The 25,737-nt window shown below is 24.4% G+C and overlaps 1 protein-coding gene across 8 annotated transcripts in view; it reads left to right on the top strand.

Moving 5' to 3' along the window:
* Positions 1–25,737, top strand: part of LOC122501055 (trithorax group protein osa-like) — a 76,672-nt gene that overhangs the window by 46,125 nt on the left and 4,810 nt on the right. For 4 of the 8 annotated variants that reach the window (XM_043610285.1, XM_043610286.1, XM_043610291.1 and 1 more), the window contains 10 exons: positions 725–906; positions 1,051–1,092; positions 3,735–3,932; positions 7,661–7,880; positions 7,996–8,172; positions 11,332–11,491; positions 12,176–12,455; positions 12,550–12,715; positions 15,838–16,142; positions 16,218–16,457. In XM_043610285.1, the coding sequence (XP_043466220.1) occupies positions 725–906; positions 1,051–1,092; positions 3,735–3,932; positions 7,661–7,880; positions 7,996–8,172; positions 11,332–11,491; positions 12,176–12,455; positions 12,550–12,715; positions 15,838–16,142; positions 16,218–16,457 (1,970 nt within the window). The remainder of the gene's footprint in view (positions 1–724; positions 907–1,050; positions 1,093–3,734; positions 3,933–7,660; positions 7,881–7,995; positions 8,173–11,331; positions 11,492–12,175; positions 12,456–12,549; positions 12,716–15,837; positions 16,143–16,217; positions 16,458–25,737) is intronic. The other 4 variants (XM_043610289.1, XM_043610293.1, XM_043610290.1 and 1 more) reach the window with 3 other exon arrangements.

Raw genomic sequence — 25,737 nt, forward strand, 5'->3', positions numbered from 1 at the left:
ATCTTCATTTCAATTTTTTGAAGTATTTATTGGTTAAATTTATATTCAAATTAAATCGATTCAAATTCTACTTTTTTAAATTTCTTTAAACTTTATTTTATTGCTAAAAACATAATTATTAATTAAACTTTTAAAATATTTTAAATTTCACTCATTCAAAATTTTAAATTATCTAAATTTCAATCTATTTAATTATTTCAATCAAAAGAAAATTCTGTTGATCGAAACTTGGAAATATTTATCGAAATTTCAAATCAATCAATTTCAATCAATTTCAAATTTTCAAATCTATTTAAAGATTAATCAATTCAAATCCCAATCTATTAAATTTCGTTTGTTCAAATTTTATTTACTTTACTGGAACTTTACTGGAACAAATTCAACAATCACTAGGACTTAATTCTAAACGATTCAAATTTTCAACTATATATATTTAAGCTTTATTCGTTAATTTAAAGAAATTTTTTAATTTAATAAATTTTAATTTTAATAAACACAAATTTGTTATTTTTGTCCATTCATTTTTATTTGATTGACAGCATATTTTCGGTACTTTTTATTTTTGGTGTAACTTTTTTCATCGTATAATTTTTTATTTTTCGAATATTTTTTGAGGTCTATTCAATTTTTTTGAAGTCTACAATATTTTGAATTGTTGAAATTCTTTGCTTGGTAAATTAAAAAAATTGGTTATTAAAAATGTTGTTTTTTGTACTTTAAACAGCATCCGGAGAAGATCCAGCTTTTACACCAAAGGTTCGAAAAGAGTTACTGGGAGCTTATCACAGTCATTCAACAACTCCACAAAGCACAGTTCCATCTCCTGGTGCTGCTAGCATTAATTCAATCCACGAGGAATATCCAGACATGAATAGTCCAGGCTGGCCGCGCACACCTGCAAGTCCTGTACGTAATTTATCATTCTATTCTTTCACAATTTTCAATTCTTACTGAACGTTTTACGTTGTAACTGTTTGTCTTTTCTTTTTATTCAAAAATATTTCTATGTAGTAGAGACTTTATAATTTGAATTTTTTTTGTCTTTTACAGGTATTTAACAGTCATGTGCCTCAAGACCCTTACAGATCTAAGGTTAAAATTCTTTTTATGTATTACAATTGTGCTAATTTATAGTTTTAAGTATGTAACATGCTTTTCTAGTTTTAGGTTCTTTTACCCGTTAATTTGATTTAATCTACAAGAAAATTACGAGTTTTCAGGTTGATTTTATTACGTTGGTGAATGTGACGACTTTTATAATCAACGATTTAAAGGAAAAAATTTTTCTATTCAAATTTTTGGTTAAAAACTTTTTCTAACAATAATATTCTTCATCGACAATTCAAAAAAGAAAAATTTGGAGACAAAAAATATTGTTTTTTGGGTAAAAAATATTTTTTTCTTTTAATCATTGGAATATAAAAATTGTGAACTTCGTCAAAGTATTTTATCAATAAGTGTGAATTCACTAAGTTAGAGAATCAAAAAATAGATTAAAAAATTAAGTGTATGAAAAATGTTCATCTCTACGTTCAATATTTAATTAATTTTTAAGAAATTTAACTAAAGTAATTTAAAGAAGAATCGGAAGTAAAACTAGTATAACTCTATACTTTCGTAAATTTTTTAAATAAAAGAACTATTTAAGTTTGAATTTGTTGGAGAGAAAGAGATTTAATTTTTAGCATTTTGAACAATAACAGGGATCACAGTTTGTCACCTATTCACTTTTTTTTATCTATTTAAAATTTTGACACCTATTTCACTTATTTTGATAATTTCTTACCTTTTTCACATTTTTCATGATTCGATTAATTTTTATATGTACACCTAGCAGCGGCAATTGTGCGACCCCAATTTTTTTTATGACTATTAAATAACTTTTAACTTGAAAAATATAGTAACTAACATTTTTTTCTTTTTATTTTCAATAAACTAATAAAATTCTGAAAAAAATGACATCTTAACGACAAAAAATTTTAATTTTTCAATCAGATCTTTAACAAAAACCCCATTTTCAGTGATTTGCCTAATTTCTTTATATCTTCCGAAGAAATTAATGTTTTTTAACGTTCATAGGCTCATTTGAATCGTATTTTTTTATAGAATTAAAAATTTTTTATATTACAATTTATTTACGTTTTCTTTAAAAAATGCAAGTCACGAAAGTTGAATCACAAAATTATAAACATTTTTCAGGTACTTTTACAACTGAGAAATAATTTTCAAAACTCAAATATATGCTGAATACAAAACTATATTCGAAGTTTAAACATTTTTTTGAAATAACGCATTTTACTAATTCCTTTTTAGAATTTTAATAGTAATCAGCATTTTTCGAATTTTTTTGATACATTTGAATTTACAATGTGAAACACATAAAAAGCTCAGGATTCGTGAAAAAAATCCATTAGCTTAAAGATAAATTTATTTTAACATTCCTGAGATTAAATTAACTTAAACAATTCATTTAGTAACAGAATTTTGAATTTAATTCATCAAAAAATAAATTATCTAAAATTCAACATATTTTAATTTTAAGCTGGCGGAAATGAAATGAAATTTTATATTAAAATTATCAGAATTTCTATCTGTCTAAAAATTAATCGATTCAACTGTCATATTGTCCAAATTTCAATTTATTTAAGCTTTAATTTTATTGATAAAAAAATTTTATTTTCACTTTTTTCCAATAATTCACCTTTTTTTGACTATTTCTTCTGTGTTCCCAGTTATATTAAAAGTTGCATTTGAATATAAATTACAATTCGCTGTCAATAAGTAAAATTTATAAAATTTGTCGCCTACTTCGTTTCCAAATGACAGAAATTCAAAGTGTGACACAGATCAGGGAAATCAGAGAATGCAGGGAAAAGTTAGAGAATTTATCAAAAGTACTGGAAAAAGTATTGAATTTCTAGAATTGATAAAAAAAATTCTAGTTCTTGGGGTCCAGCGACTTTTGAATAAATTAAGAACATTTAATTCTTTTTGAATTTATTTTGTTCACCTTATAAACTCTAAAGTCACCACGTATTTTAATACAAATCCTTTAATTGTTTCTATTTTTCATAAGAATTGAACTTTAAACAATATGAAATTTGATTTATTTTAAATAACTTAATTCTTAAAGAACTTTCATAAAATTATTATTTGTAAATTATTTAGCGAAATCATTGTACTTGAAAATTTTTAAAATAATTGAATTTTGGAAGAGATGCGTTCGCAGGTTTTGTTGAAATAATTTAATTTCAGAAGGCTTAAAATTTGAAATTTTTGCAAATCTTAATTCCAATGGAAGAATGATAACAATGATTAAATATTTATTTTAAAAAAATTATTGATGTTTCGAATAATTTTACAATTGAATATATTAATTATTCTAGAGTGCTAATTATTCTTAAAGTGAATCAGAATATTCTTTAGGGTCAGGGAAAAAGTTGAAATTCTGTCTGAAAATCACGGAAAAACAAAAACAAATTTTTGTGACAACCCTGATGTTGTAATTTTTACTCAAATGCAATATTTAAATGTTTAAAACGGAAATTTACCCTCTTCCAAAAAGTATATTAAAGTTGACGCTCCTTTTTTTTAAAAATAGAAAAGTAGAATTGGAATAACTTTCGTTTCGAAAATGCGCTCTTTTAAACTTGAAAGATATTTTGATTAATTAAGGTAAAAATGAAAAGAAAACTAGAAAGCAAATGAATTTTAATTGTTAATGGATTTTTCAGAAACCTGATAGTTTAGCAAAACTGTACGAAATGGACGATTCGATAGAGCGAAGATCATGGCTGGATAAATTGGTGACATTTATGGAAGAGAAACGAACACCAATCACCAGTTGTCCCACAATCTCCAAGAACCCCCTCGATTTGTTTCGATTATACCTCTACGTGAAGGAAAGGGGGGGCTTCATGGAGGTATGCAAGGTGCAGTGTAGTTCCATCTAGCCCTCGGTGTCTTATCGTTTTTTATTTGTCTATGTATTGGTTTTTTTACATCTTATACTTCACGCATTTTCAGAGGTTAATCGTGAGCTTTTACCATTTCATTTTATTTTTTTTTTTTACCTTTTGATCTAGTTTCGTGAAACCACAATTTTCACTTCACGTATATCATCTCTATTAATGTCTTTTTTACTGTTTCAGTTAAATTAATATTTTCTTTACTGAAAATAGATTTGTTCATTTAATCATTTATTTTAGTTGTTTAATTTTATTCTTTATTTCAGGCTCTAAGCTGCAGGCCTCGGATAAAATGACTTTTTCAACCATTTTTTAAAAAAATGCGCCTTTCTTCGACTTATTTTAATAAAAGGCGACTTTTTCGACTATTTTTCAAAAATATTTTTCTGTAAAGTCTTACTTTTCTTTGCAAGTCTTAGCGCATAAAACAGGCTTCTTTACTCACTGTAAAGAAATAATTGTCAAATTACAACAATTGGTATTAAATTAGAACAAATTTTGGGTACTAAAGCTTTATTCGTTTTATTTCGATATTTAAAAAAGGCGTTAATTCGAGACCCTTTGTTCTAATTTGACGAATTTATTTACAGTGCTAAAAAGTGAAATTATTATTCCAGGGGGTCCAGCGGTCAGGAAAAAGTTCAGGAAATGTCAGGGAATTTTTTTGAAAGTCAAGGAAAATTTCTTTAAAATTATACAAGTATTAAAATTTTTTATGAAAATGAAAATTTTTAAATTTAACATTTGCTTTAAATTATTTTTTGTCACTTTCATTAGATAGTAATTTATTGTAAAAAATAGTAGTAACCATATTTTTGTCCCAAGAAAGCAAAAAAATAAGATTAGCAAAACGTCTGGGAAAAATCAAGAAAAATCAGGGAATTTTTTCTTAATCCTTGCTGAACACATTCATTAAAAGAAATTTAAAAAATTCAGACTTAAATATTTTTTAAAATTTATTTTTGAGTCGGTCTTATTTTTACACTTTTATAAGTTTTGACAATAAAAGATTTGCCGCAAGTCAAGAAAATCAAAGAAATTAGATCATTTTTGCTAAAGTTGTCAAAAATATCATATTTTTAGAAATTATACAAAAATTCTAGTTTTCGGTGTTCTTTGAGAATTCTGAGAACTTTAAATTGTACCTGAATTTTCTTTATCATCTTAGAAACTCAAAAAAAAATATAAACAGTTTCAGTTCACAATTTTCATTAAAAAATTGAATTTTTGCATTTAAATAACTGAATGCTCAAATAAGTTTCTAAAAATTATTAAAAATACTAAATTTAGAGGAGAATTTTTCTTAAAAATTTCAGAAAATAATTGAGTATTGGAATAGATGGTACAAATGTTTAAAAATTTAATTAAGTTTCAAAAGGTTTCAAATCAAAATTTTTGAAAATTTTAATTAGAAATTCTAAAAGAGTTACTTCTAAAAACTATAGTTGAAATTTTTTTAAAATGAGTTAAATTTTGGAATATCTATTATTCAATTAAAAAAATTCCGAATAATCAAAGTTTTTAATATTGAATTGAAAAGAATTAAATTTTAGACGAATTTTAAGTGAACTTTCTTATTTTTAAAACAATTAAACTCTTGAAGAACTTTCTGAAAATTAAGAAAAATAATTGATTTAGAAAAGAATTGTAGTTAAAAATTTTTGCAAAATAATTGAATTTTCAAGTTACAGTTTTTTGAAATATTTTACTTTAAATTTTTTTGAAAATAGTTGAATGTTCGAATATAAATTTAATTAAAAAATGTTCAAATAATCAAAATTTCGTAAATATGTGATGAAAACAATTGAATTGTAGTCTAATTTTAAGGGAAACTCCTTTTTTGTAAATAATTAAACTCTCGAAGAACTTTCTGACAATTATTAAAAATAATTGATTTAGAAAGAAAAATTTGGTCAAAAGTTCTGTAATATAATTGAATTTTAAAATTATGGTTTTTTGAAAAATTCTACTGTCAATTTATTTTTTAAACTGTTAAATGTTTGAATATAAATTTAATTAAAAAACTTTCGAATAATTGAAGTTCATAATATTAAATTGAAAAGAATTGAATTTTAGACCAATTTCAAGGGAAACTCTTTTTGTAAATAATTAAATTTCAAAAGGTTTCAAATTACAAATTTTTTGAAAATTTCGATTAATGTTTAATAATAAGTACTAGTAATATTTAAATACTTATTTTACAAAATTATTAAACTTTTGAATAAAAGTTATAAAAATTTTAGAAAATAATTGAATTTGAGAAGAATTACAGATTTAAATTTTAGAAATAATTAAGTTTTTATTATTGAAAAAATAAATTTTAGGTTTTTACATATTTTGTTACAGTGTTAAAAAATAATCGTGTTTGTTTATGAAAATGTTTAAGAACATATCAAAAATATAAAAATAAAAATAACAGAATATAAAATATAGAAAAATATGAAACTTAGAATTAAAGTTATTTGTTTAAGAAAAAAGTTGAATATGTATTTTAAGTTGATTTCTAGAAATGAGGGAAAAGTCAGGAAAATAGAAAATTGAATTTTTGTGCCATCTCTGAAAAAATGCCATTTTCGCCTTTTTTCATACTTTGAACCGACTATAACGACTTTTTTTGCGCCTTCGAATCGATCCGAGGCCTGTAAGCTTTTTGAATTTCAAAGCTTTGTGTATTGACTTTTTTCCTTTTCAGATATATATTTTTTTTAAATCATCTTTAAATATTTAAATATTTAGATTTAAGTATTTAAGTGTTTAGAGTTTTCTCAGTTTTTTGGTTTTTATTTAGTTGGTAATTTGTTTTTATTATTATTGAATAGATGTTAATTTTGTTTTGTCAATGTAATTGACAGTGTTTTTTATTAGTAGTTGATTATTTATTTTTAGTGGATATTTAAGTTTCACAATCTAGACTGTATTATAAAAAGAAAAAAAAATGTTCACGATGCCTCTTGTTACACGCTGATCAGTGTTATTTATTTTTGTGCACGATTGTGCATGATTAGTATTTTGATGTCAATCAAGTGTTTTATTTTTTTTTCCTTTTGTGATGTCCGTGTTTAAATCGCATAATCATCATTTCTCTATAAGTAGTCGCTCGTCATAATTTTTGGAAAAGAAAATTGCTCTCTAGGAACCCTGGTGCTATATGGAATTATTCTAATTTTGAGAGGAGAGAAAAAAAAGAGTAATAATATCATTACAATACTGGTAATTTAGATGTACTTATTTCACATAAAAATTTTTCTAATTTTTTTTTTCAAACTTGCATGCTTCGTAATGTTTTTTATATTCTATTTACATAAATATTTTTTTGGGTATTTTTCTTTTTTTCCTTATTCTCGCACAATTTATTTTCGTAGTTTTGTCCGTTTTTGTTTTTAATTATTATCTTATTTCGTAGTTTTGGGTTTATTGTTTTTTTTAAATTGTTTTTTTTTGGGTAGTGTTGTTTTTTGTTACTTATGTGTTTGTTTTTGTTCATTTTGTTTTTTATCATTTTTTTCCAATCATCTTGGCATATTTTTGTACTTTTTTAATTCGAAAGGCTTTTTTCTTTTTGTGTTTTGTGTGTGAAAAAAGTTTACATCTTTTCACAGTTTGTCTTTTTTATGGAAATAAAAAAAAAATGAAAGAAAGAAATGTTTGGAATAGAATTGTAGAATCGAGGTTTTTGAATTTTTCATTCACAGGTGACAAAGAACAAAACATGGAAGGACATTGCTGGACTGCTTGGAATTGGTGCGAGTAGCAGTGCCGCGTACACGTTGCGTAAACATTACACGAAGCATTTGCTGCCGTTCGAGTGTCACTTCGATCGGGGAGGCGTCGATCCACAGCCGATTATTAATCAGGTGGAGGCGGGTTCCAAGAAAAAAGGATCCAAAGGTACAGCATCCGTACCCTCGCCAGGTAGGTCAACGCAGACTTCGAGGCTGAAAGTTTATCGATAAAAAGAATTTTCGGCAACAAGTCGAGCGGTGACACTGGACAATTGTATTAAATGTAACTTTGTTTCCCTCGCTAGGTTCGTCAAACTCGCAGGACTCGTTTCCTGCCGCTGGCTCGAGTAGCACGTCCATGGATGGGTATGGAAGCTACCAAGGTAGCTATCCGGGCGGCGCTCCAGTCGGACCTGGAGGAGATTACACACCGCCACCTCCGAGACCTCCTAGCCAAAGTAGCGCACCTACACCTCATCAAGGTAAATCAAAACTCCTTTCTTATTCACTGTCAGGTCGCAGATAAAATTACTTTTTCAGGGTTATCAAATCGAACAATTCTCGATAAAGTCGAGCATATTGTCAAAATAACAATTAAAGTAATTACATTTTATAGTTTCATCTCACTATTTGCTTGACGTGCATAATTAATTAAAATCTTGGGAAATCAAAATTGCAAATACTTAAATTTGTTAAAGAAATTCTTTAGAAATTTAAAACAAGTACTAATTTTCAAAGAAATTTAATTTATAATTACATAATTAATTAATTTAATTTAATTTATAATAATTATATAATAATAATCGAGATAATCTGTCCTCACATAAATATAGTGTTTTTTGATTCCAAATTGTTTTTTAGTTCTAATTGTTATATCAAAAGTATGACAGTTAATTAATTTGTAAATAATAAAGTAAGTGAAATAAGAAAATTTAACCCAAATTTCAAAAACGCAATAAAGACGTACAGTTGCAATTTATGATTTTGAAAATAATTAAGTATTTTTTATGAATTATTTATTTTTTGTGGTTAGGTGGTTATTTTTTCTAAAAAAATATTTTCTAATCCTTTTTTATCTAAAAAAAAGCGATTTCTACTGAAATCTGTTATTTCTAAAAAAAATTTATGATTTTTAATATTTATTTTCCTAAAATTTGTAAAATTCTATAATTTTGATACAAGTTAGAAAATTGTTAAAAAAAATTAAGATTAAGAAGCAAAAACTATTTTGCGTATTTTCTATTTCTCAATTATAATTCTGTTTGCAAAATTGTAACTTTCTTTTTGAAAAAGATAAAAAAATTTTATAAAATTCATATTTCTTATCACAATTTTTTAACAAAATTCTGTTCTTTGAAGAAAAAGAAACAATAATTTGCATCATTTTTATACCAAAATTAATATATTTATAAAACATTTTTTTTTAGAAAATTTTTAATACTTTTAGGGAAAATTCCCTATAATTCCTATTTGTTAATGACGATTTTTAAGAAGATTATTTTAAAATTTTGTTGAAAAATTTGCATAATTTCTATTTTTTTATTATAATTTTTTTAACTAAATCTGAAGTTACTTTTTAGAATTAAAAAATTTTCATAACTTTTATTTTTTAATCCTACCTATTCATCGTCATTACAAAAATTGAATATTGTTAGAAAATAAATTTTTGAAAATTACCTTTATTAGAATAAGAAATTTCTAGAAAATGACCTTTATTAAGAGAAAGAAAATTAGAAAATCACCGTCATTAAAAACAAGTTTTTTAGAAATTCACCTTTATTAGAAATCGAATTTTTAGAAAATAAAAAATTAGAAAATATGTTTTAGATTTAGTATAAAAATATTAAAATTTTTTTTTTTTAATTATTAATTACATCATTTTCCTTTAAAATTTCTTAAAGTTTTGAATAATTTTAATCCAAAATTCTAAAAAAAAATAATTGAAGTTTGAAAGAATTACAGTTGCAATTTTTAGAAATAATTAAATTTCAATTTTAATTCCTGTGAAAAAGTAAATAAAAATAAGTTTTTAAATTTTTGTTTAACAAAAAGTATTGAAGTTTAGAATCCTAATTTAATTTAGAAATTCCGATAAAGTTTGTTGCTTAGAAAAATGTAATTAAAATTTTCTAAAAATAATTGTATTTCCGAAAATGATTTAAAAAATTGAAACAATTGAAAATTTTGTCAGATTTCATTGAAATTATTTTAATGAATTTTATTTGTTTACTTTTAAAAATTATTTTGAAATATAATCGTATTTTTGAAAAATTCTAAGTGAAAATTTGTTAAATAATTGAATATTCTCCTTTTTTTTTTAATTTAAAGAAAAACTTTTAGAAAAATTATATTTTTTAAAAAATAAAAAATTTTCATTGAATTTCAAAAAGAAAATCTTTTCAAGTAACAACGGGAAAGAAAATTTCATGTGTAGTTAGACTAGTTAGTAAATAATTAAATTTTATAAAGATTCAGAATCGAATGTATTCAAATTTGTCTGTTAGTGTAAAAAGCAGTATTAAAGGATTATGAAAAAAATTAAAATTCTCATTGAATTTTAAGGAAAATTCAGGAGAAACCAATTTAAAATTCTGTGACACACTCTTCTTTTTCGATTTATTTTAATAGAATTCAAATTGAATATCATTTATTAAAACAAATTTAAAAAATTTATAGGTTTCAATGTTTTTCTAAATTTATTTTCGAGTTGAACTTCGTTTTACATTTTCATGAATTTTAACAATAACAAGGTTGTGACAGGTCAAGAAAATAAGGGAAGTCAGTGAAATTTATTTTTAAAGTTGTGAAAAATATAAATTTCTGGAAATGTTACAAAAGTTCTAGTTTTTGGTGACCTTCGAAAATATTAAAAACTTTAAATTGTCATGAAATTTTCTCTTTCACTTTAAAAACTCTATAAGGCAACAACATTTTTGTTAAAAATTATTGACAATTTTTATTAAAAAAAAAAATTATAGTTAAAAATTATTGAAAATAATTGAAAACTGAAAGAGTTATAGAAGAAATTGAATTGCATTTGAAAATGCAATTTTTGAATATATATATTTCATTGAAAAATTTTCGAAAACATATGTAAGTCAAGATAATGTCAAACTATTTGATTGGTATCTGGAAATTAAGATAAGAAAAAAAATTTTTATAGGAGACTCAAATTACTAAAAACTAAAGAAAAACTAATGATATTCCAAATCAAATACTCTGAATTTAAACCCTTCTACTTATCAGAAAATGTTCTAAATAGTCTTATTCTGTTTCTAATTAAGTCTTCTGTAAAATTATGAAATAAAAGGAAAATTCATGTTTTATCCATTTTTTAATTGATTTAGAAAAGAATTTTAGTTAAAAATTCTAGAGAGTTTTTTTGAAATAATCGCGTTTTTTAAGAAAAAAAAATGAAAATAATTGAATTTTTCAAGAACAGAATTAGGGTTATTATCGGGAAAAGAAAAAAAGGTTTAAAATTTGTCTGGATGTTAGGGAAAGAAATATAAATATAAAAAAAATAATTTAATTACTTTGGGTCTTTTTTTAAAATTTAATTTCAATTTCAAAATTTTCGTGATTAATTTTGAATTAAAAGAAAAATGTGTTAATTTGAATGATTTTTTTTCTGTTTTTAGGAATGCAGCAAAGTAATTACCAAAATACTGGCTCCTTTCAAAATTATCCTCAAGAACAATACATTCGACCACAGGGTAGTGGAATGTCGCAGCAGGGAGAGTTCAATCAACCGTACACACCTCGGACGCATTATCCGCCTTACGTACCCGATTCTGAAAGGTTGGTTGGACTCCTTTTCTTTTTTCTTCAATTTACTAATGACTAGTCCACAAAACAGATTAGATTAGATTTCATGAAACTGTTTATCTACAAATTACGCTATTAAGTCGGAGGTAATGCCTCCAACACTTGCCGTAAACTTCTATTCATTGTATAGAGACAGTTCAGTATTTTCTCGTTACTTAGAAATTTCTCAATTCTTTTATTTTTCCAAACATACAGACATCGCACGTTTTTTCTCAATTTTTATTTCTTTTAATTTCGTCCCTACTTTGTCATTTCTTGAGTTTTAAATACAATTTCAAATTTCTTATTTACAATTTATTTTTAACTTTTTTTTTGTATTGAATTAAATTAAATAATTTGAAAGACAAATGTCTTTTTTAAATTTAGAATTTAGATCTTTAAGGTCACGTGTCCTATTTACTTTACCATTGTAAACACGTGACTACTGACTAATTGTTTAATTTCGAATTATTGATTCTACAATTTTAAAATTGTAGAATTTGATTTATTTATTTTCAATAATTTTCTTTGGTATGTTAAGAATTAGAAAATAAGAATTGTGATGACTGTATGTATGGGGATAGAATGAAAAAAAGGTGGACTAGTAAATTAGTTTAGAATAAATATGAATCTCTTGAGTGAAATGATAATAACTTGAAGCATTACAAAAAACGTAAGGTTTGTTCCAAATAGGGGATACTCTGGGGGTAACATGCCGCCGAACAGTGCCGGAAGTCAAGACATGTACAATAGGTATGCTGGCAATCAACAGCCGAGTAGTTATCCAACTGGAACTCCACCCGGTGCTCGCACCAACAATTACCCAGCGACGCCTCAGGGTCATCCGCCGAATGCACAACAACCGCCACCCTCGTGTCAACCATCTTCTTCTTCTTCGGCACAATCATCCGCTTCGTCGACATATTCCTGTCCTCAAGATTACTACAGACAAGAACAGGTGGGTTTCTTTTCCTAATCAAGTAGATTTTTGAAAACTTAATTTTAGTTTGAGAATAAAGTTTAAATAATTTAATTTCTCGCTTGTCTTTCAGAGTGGATATGGAGCTCCAGGTGGAAGTCAAATTTACCCCCCGGCAACAGCAGCTAATAAAAATATGCCGCCACCTCCACCAGGTCCTCAGCAACCAAGGCGACATCCAGACTTTGCCAAAGACCAGCAGTATCCTCAGTATAATCAGCAACGGCCGACCTATCCAGGTAGATTATTTTTTGCTACTGATATCTTTTTTTGATCCTTTTAAGTTAAGACACTTTACAATTGGTATTTTTGTCAGTTAAAAAAAAGTATTGCTAAATCAATTTAAATCATGTGATTTAGTTTAGTTCTTTTTTTTATTAAGTAAATTAAAATTTTTATTGTTAATGAAAGTAAAAGTAAAAAAAGAAAAGTAAAAATAAGTTTTTAAAGTAAAACGAAAATTCCAGTTTACTTTTATGATACAAATAGGCTTCGCACTCTTCTACTAAAACCTACTATTTACTACTTATTTACGATTTAATACTATTAGGATACTTTTTTATATTAGTGACACTAAACGCTACTTTTTTTATTTTGTTTTGAATTTACACTACTTTGAATCCGATAATAATTGAAATAAAGAAATTATTCTCAAAAATTTTACTGAACTTTGTAGAAACACTTCAACAAATTTTAATAAAATTCTTTAAAACAATACAATTATTTTGAAAAATGGTAAGAAAATTTTTCGTAAGAATTCAATTTTTTTTACAAATAATTAAATTCTTCGCTAAAGTTCAATTATTTTAGGAATCACAGTTAGCCCCCTTTTTTATCCCCTTAAATTAATAAAATCCAATAAAACACCTAAAATCATACATTTTCTCCCCTTTTCCCCTTATTTTTAAGAAAAACTTATAAAAATTGTCATTTTTTGTAAGTTAGGAAAATTGTTAGTAATGCTTAAAGAAATAAATTTTACTTTTCGCAAACTTTGGAAAAGTTTTATTTTTTTGAAACTTAAAAATCTTTCTAAATTATTTCTCAGAGTACTTTAAATTTAGAAATTTTTTCACAAAATGTAACAAATATGAAATAACTTTTGCTTCTAAGAAAAATCCAAATTGTTTGGAATTTTTTACAAATTGTATTATTTCCAGAATAAATTTCACTAAATTCAAAGTATATTTTATTAATTTTCAATAAAATTTACGACGGATGTTATAAAATTTTAATGATTTTTAATAAAAAAAATTTTCTATTTTCAATGTTAATTTTCTTATTTAAAAACTATTCAAATATTTATCGAACATTACAATTAACTATTAAAAACTATTTTTAAGTAAATTTTAGGTAGATACTATTTTTAAAGTAAATTTTTCTAATTTTTATCAAAAAAATTGTCTTTGAAAATACTAAAAGTTTCTCTGGAAATAACTATTTTTAATATTAAATTTTACTATTTTTGAAAGAAATTTTTCCAAGCCCCAAGTTAATTTTACTAATTTTTTTTCTGAAATTTACGTCGTATTTATATTAAAATTAATGTAATTTTAAAACAAGTAGGATGGTAATAAAAATTTCGATTAAACATTTAAAGAAAGTTACAGAGTATGGAAAAAGATAAAAAATATCAATATTTAACAGAAAAAGTTTAACAAAAAAAATAATTTGATTTTAAAAAGCTGCAATTAAAAGAAAAAGTAAAAAAAAAATTTTAATAAATTTCATGCGTTATCCTAATTTAATAATTTTTACTTCTTTTGGAAATTCACCCTTTTTTAAACTGAAAAATTTGAATTTTTGAAAAATAAAATCCTCCTTTTTTACCGAATATTACATGGAAAAATCACTGTAATCCCTATTATTTTCAGTATCTACTATTTTAATAAAATTTCACCAAAGAATTCAATTATTTAAAAACAATTTTAATAAAATTCTTTGCAAAAATTCTAATTATTTTCATTAATAATAAAATTTTTCTAGAAATTCAATTATTTGAAATGCAATTTTCATAAAATTGTTTGAAAGAAATTAATTATTTTAAAAAAATGTTGTATAATTCTTCGAAAGAAATCAATTATTTTTAATAAATATGATAAAATTTGTTTACAAGAATTAATTTTATTTTCTTGATACAATTGAAATTATTTTCCTTCAAAGAATTTAATTATTTAAAAAATTTTTAATAACAAATTTTTCAAAAACAAATTCAATTCCTGATTATTTTTAAAAAATTTAATAAAATGGTTTGCAATCATTTAATTATTTTCACAGAAAGTAAATGTTTCACAGGAATTAGATTATTTAAAAAAAATTCAATGTCGTTGCAAGAATTCAATTATTTTCCTGTTTTCAGAAATAATAAAATTCTTCGCAGAATTTTTATTATTTTTATACGTATACAACTTTAAATAGATTTCTCGAAAAACAAAATTATTTTAAAAAAATTTATTAGAACTCGTTGAAATTCAATTATTTTTTAAAATTTTGATAAAATACTTTATAACAATTCAGTGTTAAGAAATAATCAATTATTTAATCAATTTTTTATTTTTGTATTTAAATAATTGAATTCTCGTAGGATTTTCTAACAAAATTTTGTCAAATTTAATTGAAATACGTTTTATATTGTAAAGAATTTTATTTTTTTACTTTTAAAAATTATTTTTAAACATTATCTTATTTTTGAAGAATTCTAACTAAAAATTTGGAAAATAATTGAAGTTTAAAAAACTTTAGAATTGAAGATAAGATAAGGAAAAAATAAATATTTTTGATGGAAATTAGGAAAAAGTCAGGGAAATACTGAATCAAATTTTTGTGAATCGACTAAAACTAGTTTCTTTAGTCATCAAAGTTAATATTTTCGACAGCCACTTAACACTTTTTACTAGTTTTTCTTTATTATTAAAGCAACTTTTTGAAAAGAAACAGGGTGGCCGCAAGTCAGGGAAAAACTGGAAAACAGGGAAAAATCAGAGAATTTTGAAAATGAAATTTTGCGGACACTCTGAGTAATTATCGAGTGCGAAGTCTGTATAAGTTTGACAAAAATCGATGGGAGTTACGAAAAAAAACACAATCAAGTTTTGTGATGAAAAAAACTGAAGAAAATATAACCGAACATACAGTTTTCATTTTAAGTTTCCTGTACAAATAAAAGAGTTTTATCGAATTTTCTCTTTCGTGTTAATAAAACTAATGAAATTAGTTTTTAAAATGAGAAGTTTGTTTTTTCATTTAAAAATCAGGAGTGTTAGCCATTGAAATAATGATTGAGTGAGAAATTAAATTAATAATTCTAAGTAGAGAAAGAATAGAGCGGTTTATTAATTGTTTTGTTGTTTTGAATGAACAGGATGGCCAGGCGCGACAAATCAGTATAACAGTGGCACTGCAGGAGCTAGAGTTCAGTATCCTAGTCAGCAACCTCAACCGCAGTCACAACAACCACAACCACCACCGCCACAACCTCCGGTTGCTGCTGGTGCTCCTGCACCCTCTGTCGTTGCAGGCATTCCTAGCTCTCAGCAATGGGTCGGCCAACAGTCAACCAGGCCCACGGCCCAACCTAGTATCCCCATCTCTCACCCGCCGACACTTTGGGAACGTCACTATTCCAGTCAGCCGTCAACTTTGTATCCACCTCCGGGCTCACATCAGGTAACATTCATTCAATCTTCAATATAAATTCTTTATTTCAATTACTAACAATTGCAAACAATTGCAAAATTACAGGGTCAACTTGGCATAAATCCTATGCTCAATCAACAGCCAGCACCGAAAAGAGAAATTGCATTCCCATCTGACAGCGTTGAAGCGGTCACACCATTATTGTACAAACGACGAAAATTAACGCGCACAGACGTTGCGCCAGTGGAGGCCTGGCGAGTTATGATGGCGTTACGGTCAGGACTTCTCGCTGAGAGCTGTTGGGCACTGGATGTTTTGAACATTCTTTTATTCGACGACTCTTCGGTAGGTGTTCGTTTTTGTAACTTACTCGACATTTTGTTTATTTTACGATTCAAATTTTGAATTTTTTTTGCTTTTCTAACTTTATTTTTCTAATCTTTAATTATTGAGTTCAATCAGGGCTGCTACGGTCCTGGAAAAGCTAGAATTTTCTTAGCCAGGAAAAACCTGTGAAAATCGAAGATTTTTCTGAAATGTTTTTAAAAATTACTTCCTAAACTTGAATTATGCATATTTCGAATTCTCAATATTAAAATTCTTGATATTTATTTCTGATTTTTAAAAGTTCTCTGGAAATCACGAAAATCATAGAAAGGACCTGGAACTTTTAAAAGTTTATACATTTTTCAAGATATCCTTTTTTTTCCTTTGATAATTTCCTCATTTTTCAAACTCACATTTTTGTGAAATTTTAAAACTTTTTAATGCTGTTTTTTAAAGTTTGTGCCAAAAAGCAAAACCTATTTTTCGACTCAAGTACGCGAGGTACTACTGCGTTATAAATTTGAAATTGATTTAAATGTCGTGGAAATTATTCTCAAAATTTCACTGGAATTTTATGAAAAATGACTTGGAAAAAAGCTGGAAAAAGAATGGAATTTTAAACTAGGCTTTTTGTAGGAAACCTTGCAAATTCTTCTTCGAATGTATTGCAATTTGCTATTAAAAATTTTTATTTTCAAAGTAAATTTTATTACTTCTGAAGAACATTTTTTTTTAATTTTCATAGAGAAGTTTCCTTTTTAACTATTAAAGGTTATTATGAAAGTAAGAATTTTTAGTAGCAAATTTTACAACTTTTGGAGAAAATTTTACTAATTTTTACAGAAATTTACTTTGGATATTCTTTGCAAAATTTCAATTATTTTCAAAAAAATTTTCCTCAATTCACTGATTTTCAATATCTACTATTTTAATAAAATTTTTCAAAAGAATTCAATTATTTAAAAAAAATGTTGATAAAAATTCTAAGCAAACATTAAATTATTTTCATAAATAATTAAATTTTTTTCAAAAATTCAATTATTTTCATGAATAATAAAACTCATCATAGAATTTTAATTATTTTTAATACAATTTTAATTGAATTTCTCGAAAAATTTAATTATTCTTGAAAATTTCATTTAAATTCCTCAAAAAAATTTAATTTTGTTGATAAAATTCTTTATGCAGATTCAATTTCGAGAAACATTCATTTATTCAATAAATGATTTATTTTTGTATTTAAATAACTGAATTCTCGTAGAATTTTCCAATAAAAATGGATTTAAAAATGAATATCAGTTAAAATTTTAGATAATTGAATATTAAAAGCATTATGGCATGAATTTTTAAAAATAATTGATAACTAAATTCTTTCGAAGTGTTTTAATAACATTTTTAAAAATAATTACATTTTTCGAAGAATTTACTTAAAATTATATATATAATAATCGTCGTGATTCCAGATTTCCGGATCTCTGTCCACACTTGAAGTTAGTTATAGTTATTCTTTTGTTTTTTATACGTTTTAATAGAAAATAGAAATATACATATACATATACATACATTATAATAATCGTAAGTTTCCTTTCCGTTAGCAAATTACACAGGCCTGCAAATTTTGGCTTAGTTCTGTTACAGAAAAAGAGGTAGGTGATTCTTATAGCTTTTTTGACGTAGAATACGAATCCGATTTCCAAAATGGCCCATCACGTCAGGATTTCTTGTAATATTGCCTTAAATAGCCAAAAAATGGCTATTTTGGCCACTTTTCGGAATTTTTTTTGGTTAACCAAAATTTTTTTTTTTAATTTGCAAAATTGCATCGTATAGTACTATATCTAAGCTTTAAAATCCATTTTTCAAAATTGCTTTACGATTTTCTAAAAAAAAGTTATGTAGATTTGAAATTTTTTTATTTAGAAAAATGTAGGTATAAAGTAGTTCAAAATGGCATTTAATTTTAAATCTACATAACTTTTTTTTAAAAAATCGTAACGCAATTTTGAAAAATGGGTTTTAAAGCTTAGATATAGTACTATACGATGCAATTTTGAAAATTGAAAAAAAAAATTTTGGTTCACCAAAAAAAATTCCGAAAAGTGGCCAAAATAGCCATTTTTTGGCTATTTAAGGCAATATTACAAGAAATCCTGACGTGATGGGCCATTTTGGAAATCGGATTCGTATTCTACGTCAAAAAAGCTATAAGAATCACCTACCACTTTTCTGTAACAGAACTAAGCCAAATTTGCAGGCCTGTGTTATCTGCATTCATTTGTTTGTTTTGAAAATTTAATTTTGTGGGTTAAGTATTGGCATTTTTTATATATTTTTTAATCTCAAACTTTTTAATGTGGAAAATACTTTACTTATTAAATTGTCTCGACTCTTTGGTAAAAAATCAAAAATTATCAAAAATTCGAAAAAATTCAAAAATCCGATTTTCTTAAAATTCAACATTTTTTCTTCTCTTTTATGGGATTTAGCTTCATTATTTTTGTGCCTTTGGAAAATACTTTACTTATTAAATTGTCTCGACTCTTTGGTAAAAAATCTAAAATTATCGAAAATTATCAAAAATTCAAAAATCCGAATTTCTTAAAATTCAACATTTTATCTTCTCTTTTATGGGATTTAGCTTCATTATTTTTGTGCTTTTGGAAAATACTTTACTTATTAAATTGTCTCGACTCTTTGGTAAAAAATCTAAAATTATCGAAAATTATCAAAAATTCAAAAATCCGAATTTCTTAAAATTCAACATTTTTTCCTCTCTTTTATAGAATTTAGCTTCGTTATTTTTGTGCTTTTGGAAAATACTTTACTTATTTAATAGTCTCGAATCTTTGGTAAAAAATCAAAAATTATCAAAAATTCGAAAAAATTCAAAAATCCGATTTTCTTAAAATTCAACATTTTATCTTCTCTTTTATGGGATTTAGCTTCATTATTTTTGTGCTTTTGGAAAATACTTTACTTATTAAATTGTCTCGACTCTTTGGTAAAAAATCTAAAATTATCGAAAATTATCAAAAATTCAAAAATCCGAATTTCTTAAAATTCAACATTTTTTCCTCTCTTTTATAGAATTTAGCTTCGTTATTTTTGTGCTTTTGGAAAATACTTTACTTATTTAATAGTCTCGAATCTTTGGTAAAAAATCAAAAATTATCAAAAATTCGAAAAAATTCAAAAATCCGATTTTCTTAAAATTCAACATTTTTTCTTCTCTTTTATGGGATTTAGCTTCATTATTTTTGTGCTTTTGGAAAATACTTTACTTATTAAATTGTCTCGACTCTTTAGTAAAAAATCTAAAATTATCAAAAATTATCAAAAATTCAAAAATCCAAATTTCTTAAAATTCAACATTTTTTCCTCTCTTTTATAGAATTTAGCTTCGTTATTTTTGTGCTTTTGGAAAATACTTTACTTATTTAATAGTCTCGAATCTTTGGTAAAAAATCAAAAATTATCAAAAATTCGAAAAAATTCAAAAATCCGATTTTCTTAAAATTCAACATTTTTTCTTCTCTTTTATGGGATTTAGCTTTATTATTTTTGTGCTTTTGGAAAATACTTTACTTATTAAATTGTCTCGCCTCTTTAGTAAAAAATCTAAAATTATCAAAAATTCGAAAAAATTCAAAAATCCGTTTTTCTTAAAATTCAACATTTTTTCCTCTCTTTTATAGGATTTAGCTTCATTATTTTTGTGCTTTTGGAAAATACTTTACTTATTAAATTGTCTCGACTCTTTGGTAAAAAATGTGAAATTATCGAAAATTATCAAAAATTCAAAAATCCGATTTTCTTAAAATTCAACATTTTTTCCTCTCTTTTATAGAATTTAGCTTTATTATTTTTGTACTTTTAAAAAATACTTTACTTATTAAATTGTCTCGACTCTTTAGTAAAAAATCTAAAATTATCAAAAATTATCAAAAATTCAAAAATCCGAATTTCTTAAAATTCAACATTTTTTCCTCTCTTTTATAGAATTCAGCTTCGTTATTTTTGTGCTTTTGGAAAATACTTTACTTATTAAATTGTCTCGACTCTTTAGTAAAAAATCTAAAATTATCAAAAATTCGAAAAAATTCAAAAATCCGTTTTTCTTAAAATTCAATATTTTTTCCTCTCTTTTATAGGATTTAGCTTCATTATTTTTGTGCTTTTGGAAAATATTTTACTTATTAAATTGTCTCGACTCTTTGGTAAAAAATCTAAAATTATCAAAAATTCGAAAAAATTCAAAAATCCGATTTTCTTAAAATTCAACATTTTTTCTTCTCTTTTATGGGATTTAGCTTCATTATTTTTGTGCTTTTGGAAAATACTTTATATATTTAATAGTCTCGACTCTTTGGTAAAAAATCTAAAATTATCAAAAATTCGAAAAATTTCAAAAATCCGATTTTCTTAAAATTCAACATTTTTTCTTCTTTTTTATGGGATTTAGCTTCATTATTTTTGTGCTTTTGGAAAATACTTTACTTATTAAATTGTCTCGACTCTTTGGTAAAAAATCTAAAATTATCAAAAATTCGAAAAAATTCAAAAATCCGATTTTCTTAAAATTCAACATTTTTTCTTCTCTTTTATGGGATTTAGCTTCATTATTTTTGTGCTTTTGGAAAATACTTTATATATTTAATAGTCTCGACTCTTTGGTAAAAAATCTAAAATTATCAAAAATTCGAAAAATTTCAAAAATCCGATTTTCTTAAAATTCAACATTTTTTCTTCTCTTTTATGGGATTTAGCTTCATTATTTTTGTGCTTTTGGAAAATACTTTATATATTTAATAGTCTCGACTCTTTGGTAAAAAATCTAAAATTATCAAAAATTCGAAAAATTTCAAAAATCCGTTTTTCTTAAAATTCAACATTTTTTCTTCTTTTTTATGGGATTTAGCTTCATTATTTTTGTGCTTTTGGAAAATACTTTACTTATTAAATTGTCTCGACTCTTTGGTAAAAAATCTAAAATTATCAAAAATTCAAAAATCCGATTTTCTTAAAACTCAACATTTTTTCTTCTCTTTTATGGGATTTAGCTTCATTATTTTTGTGCTTTTGGAAAATACTTTACTTATTAAATTGTCTCGACTCTTTAGTAAAAAATCTAAAATTATCAAAAATTATCAAAAATTCAAAAATCCGAATTTCTTAAAATTCAACATTTTTTCCTCTCTTTTATAGAATTTAGCTTCGTTATTTTTGTGCTTTTGGAAAATACTTTACTTATTTAATAGTCTCGAATCTTTGGTAAAAAATCAAAAATTATCAAAAATTCGAAAAAATTCAAAAATCCGATTTTCTTAAAATTCAACATTTTTTCTTCTCTTTTATGGGATTTAGCTTCATTATTTTTGTGCTTTTAAAAAATACTTTACTTATTAAATTGTCTCGACTCTTTAGTAAAAAATCTAAAATTATCAAAAATTATCAAAAATTCAAAAATCCGAATTTCTTAAAATTCAACATTTTTTCCTCTCTTTTATAGGATTTAGCTTCATTATTTTTGTGCTTTTGGAAAATACTTTACTTATTAAATTGTCTCGACTCTTTGGTAAAAAATGTGAAATTATCGAAAATTATCAAAAATTCAAAAATCCGAATTTCTTAAAATTCAACATTTTTTCTTCTCTCTTATGGGATTTAGCTTCATTATTTTTGTGCTTTTGGAAAATACTTTACTTATTAAATTGTCTCGACTCTTTGGTAAAAAATCTAAAATTATCAAAAATTCGAAAAAATTCAAAAATCCGATTTTCTTAAAACTCAACATTTTTTCTTCTCTTTTATGGGATTTAGCTTCATTATTTTTGTGCTTTTGGAAAATACTTTACTTATTAAATTGTCTCGACTCTTTGGTAAAAAATCTAAAATTATCAAAAATTAGAAAAAATTCAAAAATCCGATTTTCTTAAAATTCAACATTTTTTCTTCTCTTTTATGGGATTTAGCTTCATTATTTTTGTGCTTTTGGAAAATACTTTACTTATTAAATTGTCTCGACTCTTTGGTAAAAAATCTAAAATTATCAAAAATTCGAAAAAATTCAAAAATTTGATTTTCTTAAAATTCAACATTTTTTCTTCTCTTTTATGAGATTTAGCTTCATTATTTTTGTGCTTTTGGAAAATACTTTACTTATTAAATTGTCTCGACTCTTTGGTAAAAAATCTAAAATTATCAAAAATTCGAAAAAATTCAAAAATCCGATTTTCTTAAAATTTAACATTTTTTCTTCTCTTTTATGGGATTTAGCTTTATTATTTTTGTGCCTTTAGAAAATACTTTACTTATTAAATTGTCTCGACTCTTTGGTACAAAATGTGAAATTATCGAAAATTATCAAAAATTCAAAAATCCGATTTTCTTAAAATTCAACATATTTTCTTCTCTTTTACGGGATTTAGCTTCATTATTTTTGTGCTTTTGGAAAATACTTTACTTATTAAATTGTCTCGACTCTTTGGTAAAAAATCTAAAATTATCAAAAATTCGAAAAAATTCAAAAATCCGATTTTCTTAAAATTCAACATTTTTTCTTCTCTTTTATGGGATTTAGCTTCATTATTTTTGTGCTTTTGGAAAATACTTTATATATTTAATAGTCTCGACTCTTTGGTAAAAAATCTAAAATTATCAAAATTTCGAAAAATTTCAAAAATCCGATTTTCTTAAAATTCAACATTTTTTCTTCTCTTTTATGGGATTTAGCTTCATTATTTTTGTGCTTTTGGAAAATACTTTATATATTTAATAGTCTCGACTCTTTGGTAAAAAATCTAAAATTATCAAAAATTCGAAAAATTTCAAAAATCCGTTTTTCTTAAAATTCAACATTTTTTCTTCTTTTTTATGGGATTTAGCTTCATTATTTTTGTGCTTTTGGAAAATACTTTACTTATTAAATTGTCTCGACTCTTTGGTAAAAAATCTAAAATTATCAAAAATTCGAAAAAATTCAAAAATCCGATTTTCTTAAAACTCAACATTTTTTCTTCTCTTTTATGGGATTTAGCTTCATTATTTTTGTGCTTTTGGAAAATACTTTACTTATTAAATTGTCTCGACTCTTTAGTAAAAAATCTAAAATTATCAAAAATTATCAAAAATTCAAAAATCCGAATTTCTTAAAATTCAACATTTTTTCCTCTCTTTTATAGAATTTAGCTTCGTTATTTTTGTGCTTTTGGAAAATACTTTACTTATTTAATAGTCTCGAATCTTTGGTAAAAAATCAAAAATTATCAAAAATTCGAAAAAATTCAAAAATCCGATTTTCTTAAAATTCAACATTTTTTCTTCCCTTTTATGGGATTTAGCTTCATTATTTTTGTGCTTTTGGAAAATACTTTACTTATTAAATTGTCTCGACTCTTTGGTAAAAAATCTAAAATTATCAAAAATTCGAAAAAATTCAAAAATCCGATTTTCTTAAAATTTAACATTTTTTCTTCTCTTTTATGGGATTTAGCTTTATTATTTTTGTGCCTTTAGAAAATACTTTACTTATTAAATTGTCTCGACTCTTTGGTACAAAATGTGAAATTATCGAAAATTATCAAAAATTCAAAAATCCGATTTTCTTAAAATTCAACATATTTTCTTCTCTTTTACGGGATTTAGCTTCATTATTTTTGTGCTTTTGGAAAATACTTTACTTATTAAATTGTCTCGACTCTTTGGTAAAAAATCTAAAATTATCAAAAATTCGAAAAAATTCAAAAATCCGATTTTCTTAAAATTCAACATTTTTTCTTTTCTTTTATGGGATTTAGCTTCATTATTTTTGTGCTTTTGGAAAATACTTTATATATTTAATAGTCTCGACTCTTTGGTAAAAAATCTAAAATTATCAAAAATTCGAAAAATTTCAAAAATCCGATTTTCTTAAAATTCAACATTTTTTCTTCTCTTTTATGGGATTTAGCTTCATTATTTTTGTGCTTTTGGAAAATACTTTATATATTTAATAGTCTCGACTCTTTGGTAAAAAATCTAAAATTATCAAAAATTCGAAAAATTTCAAAAATCCGTTTTTCTTAAAATTCAACATTTTTTCTTCTTTTTTATGGGATTTAGCTTCATTATTTTTGTGCTTTTGGAAAATACTTTACTTATTAAATTGTCTCGACTCTTTGGTAAAAAATCTAAAATTATCAAAAATTCGAAAAAATTCAAAAATCCGATTTTCTTAAAACTCAACATTTTTTCTTCTCTTTTATGGGATTTAGCTTCATTATTTTTGTGCTTTTGGAAAATACTTTACTTATTAAATTGTCTCGACTCTTTAGTAAAAAATCTAAAATTATCAAAAATTATCAAAAATTCAAAAATCCGAATTTCTTAAAATTCAACATTTTTTCCTCTCTTTTATAGAATTTAGCTTCGTTATTTTTGTGCTTTTGGAAAATACTTTACTTATTTAATAGTCTCGAATCTTTGGTAAAAAATCAAAAATTATCAAAAATTCGAAAAAATTCAAAAATCCGATTTTCTTAAAATTCAACATTTTTTCTTCTCTTTTATGGGATTTAGCTTCATTATTTTTGTGCTTTTAAAAAATACTTTACTTATTAAATTGTCTCGACTCTTTAGTAAAAAATCTAAAATTATCAAAAATTCGAAAAAATTCAAAAATCCGTTTTTCTTAAAATTCAACATTTTTTCTTCTTTTTTATGGGATTTAGCTTCATTATTTTTGTGCTTTTGGAAAATACTTTACTTATTAAATTGTCTCGACTCTTTGGAAAAAAATAAAAAATTATTAAAAATTATCAAAAATCCGAAAAATTGAATTTCTTAAAATTCAACATTTTTTTTCTCTTTTATACCATTTAGCTTTATTATTATTTGAATTTTTATTCAAGAGAAAAAATGGAAAACTGAAAAAATTTAGAATTTTTTAAAAATTACAGGCCTTTTCCATGATTTCCCTGATTTCCAGAAGCCTTTTAAAAATTCCTTACCATTTCCATGATTTCCATGATTTCCAGATTCTGTAGGAACCCTGCTTTTGTCTGACTTTCTTGTAAATTATTGAATTCAGTGATTTCTGGGGTGAATTTGGTTAAGTTGTAAATTGATTAATTTCTATTTGAATTCGTTTTTTTTGAATGTAGAAAATGTGATGTTAATTTAATTCTTTTTTCGTTATGCACGGCAAAAAATATTTAGCTGGATGATTTACAGATTTCACTTTAGTAGCGAAATTATTTAGTGCTTCAATTAATACTTTCGTTATTCTCGAGAAACTTATCGCTATTTCAAGTAAAACTTT

Source organism: Leptopilina heterotoma, unplaced genomic scaffold, assembly GCF_015476425.1.
Source record: "Leptopilina heterotoma isolate Lh14 unplaced genomic scaffold, ASM1547642v1 Lhet_198, whole genome shotgun sequence".
In the NCBI taxonomy this organism is placed as follows: Eukaryota; Metazoa; Arthropoda; class Insecta; order Hymenoptera; family Figitidae; genus Leptopilina; species Leptopilina heterotoma.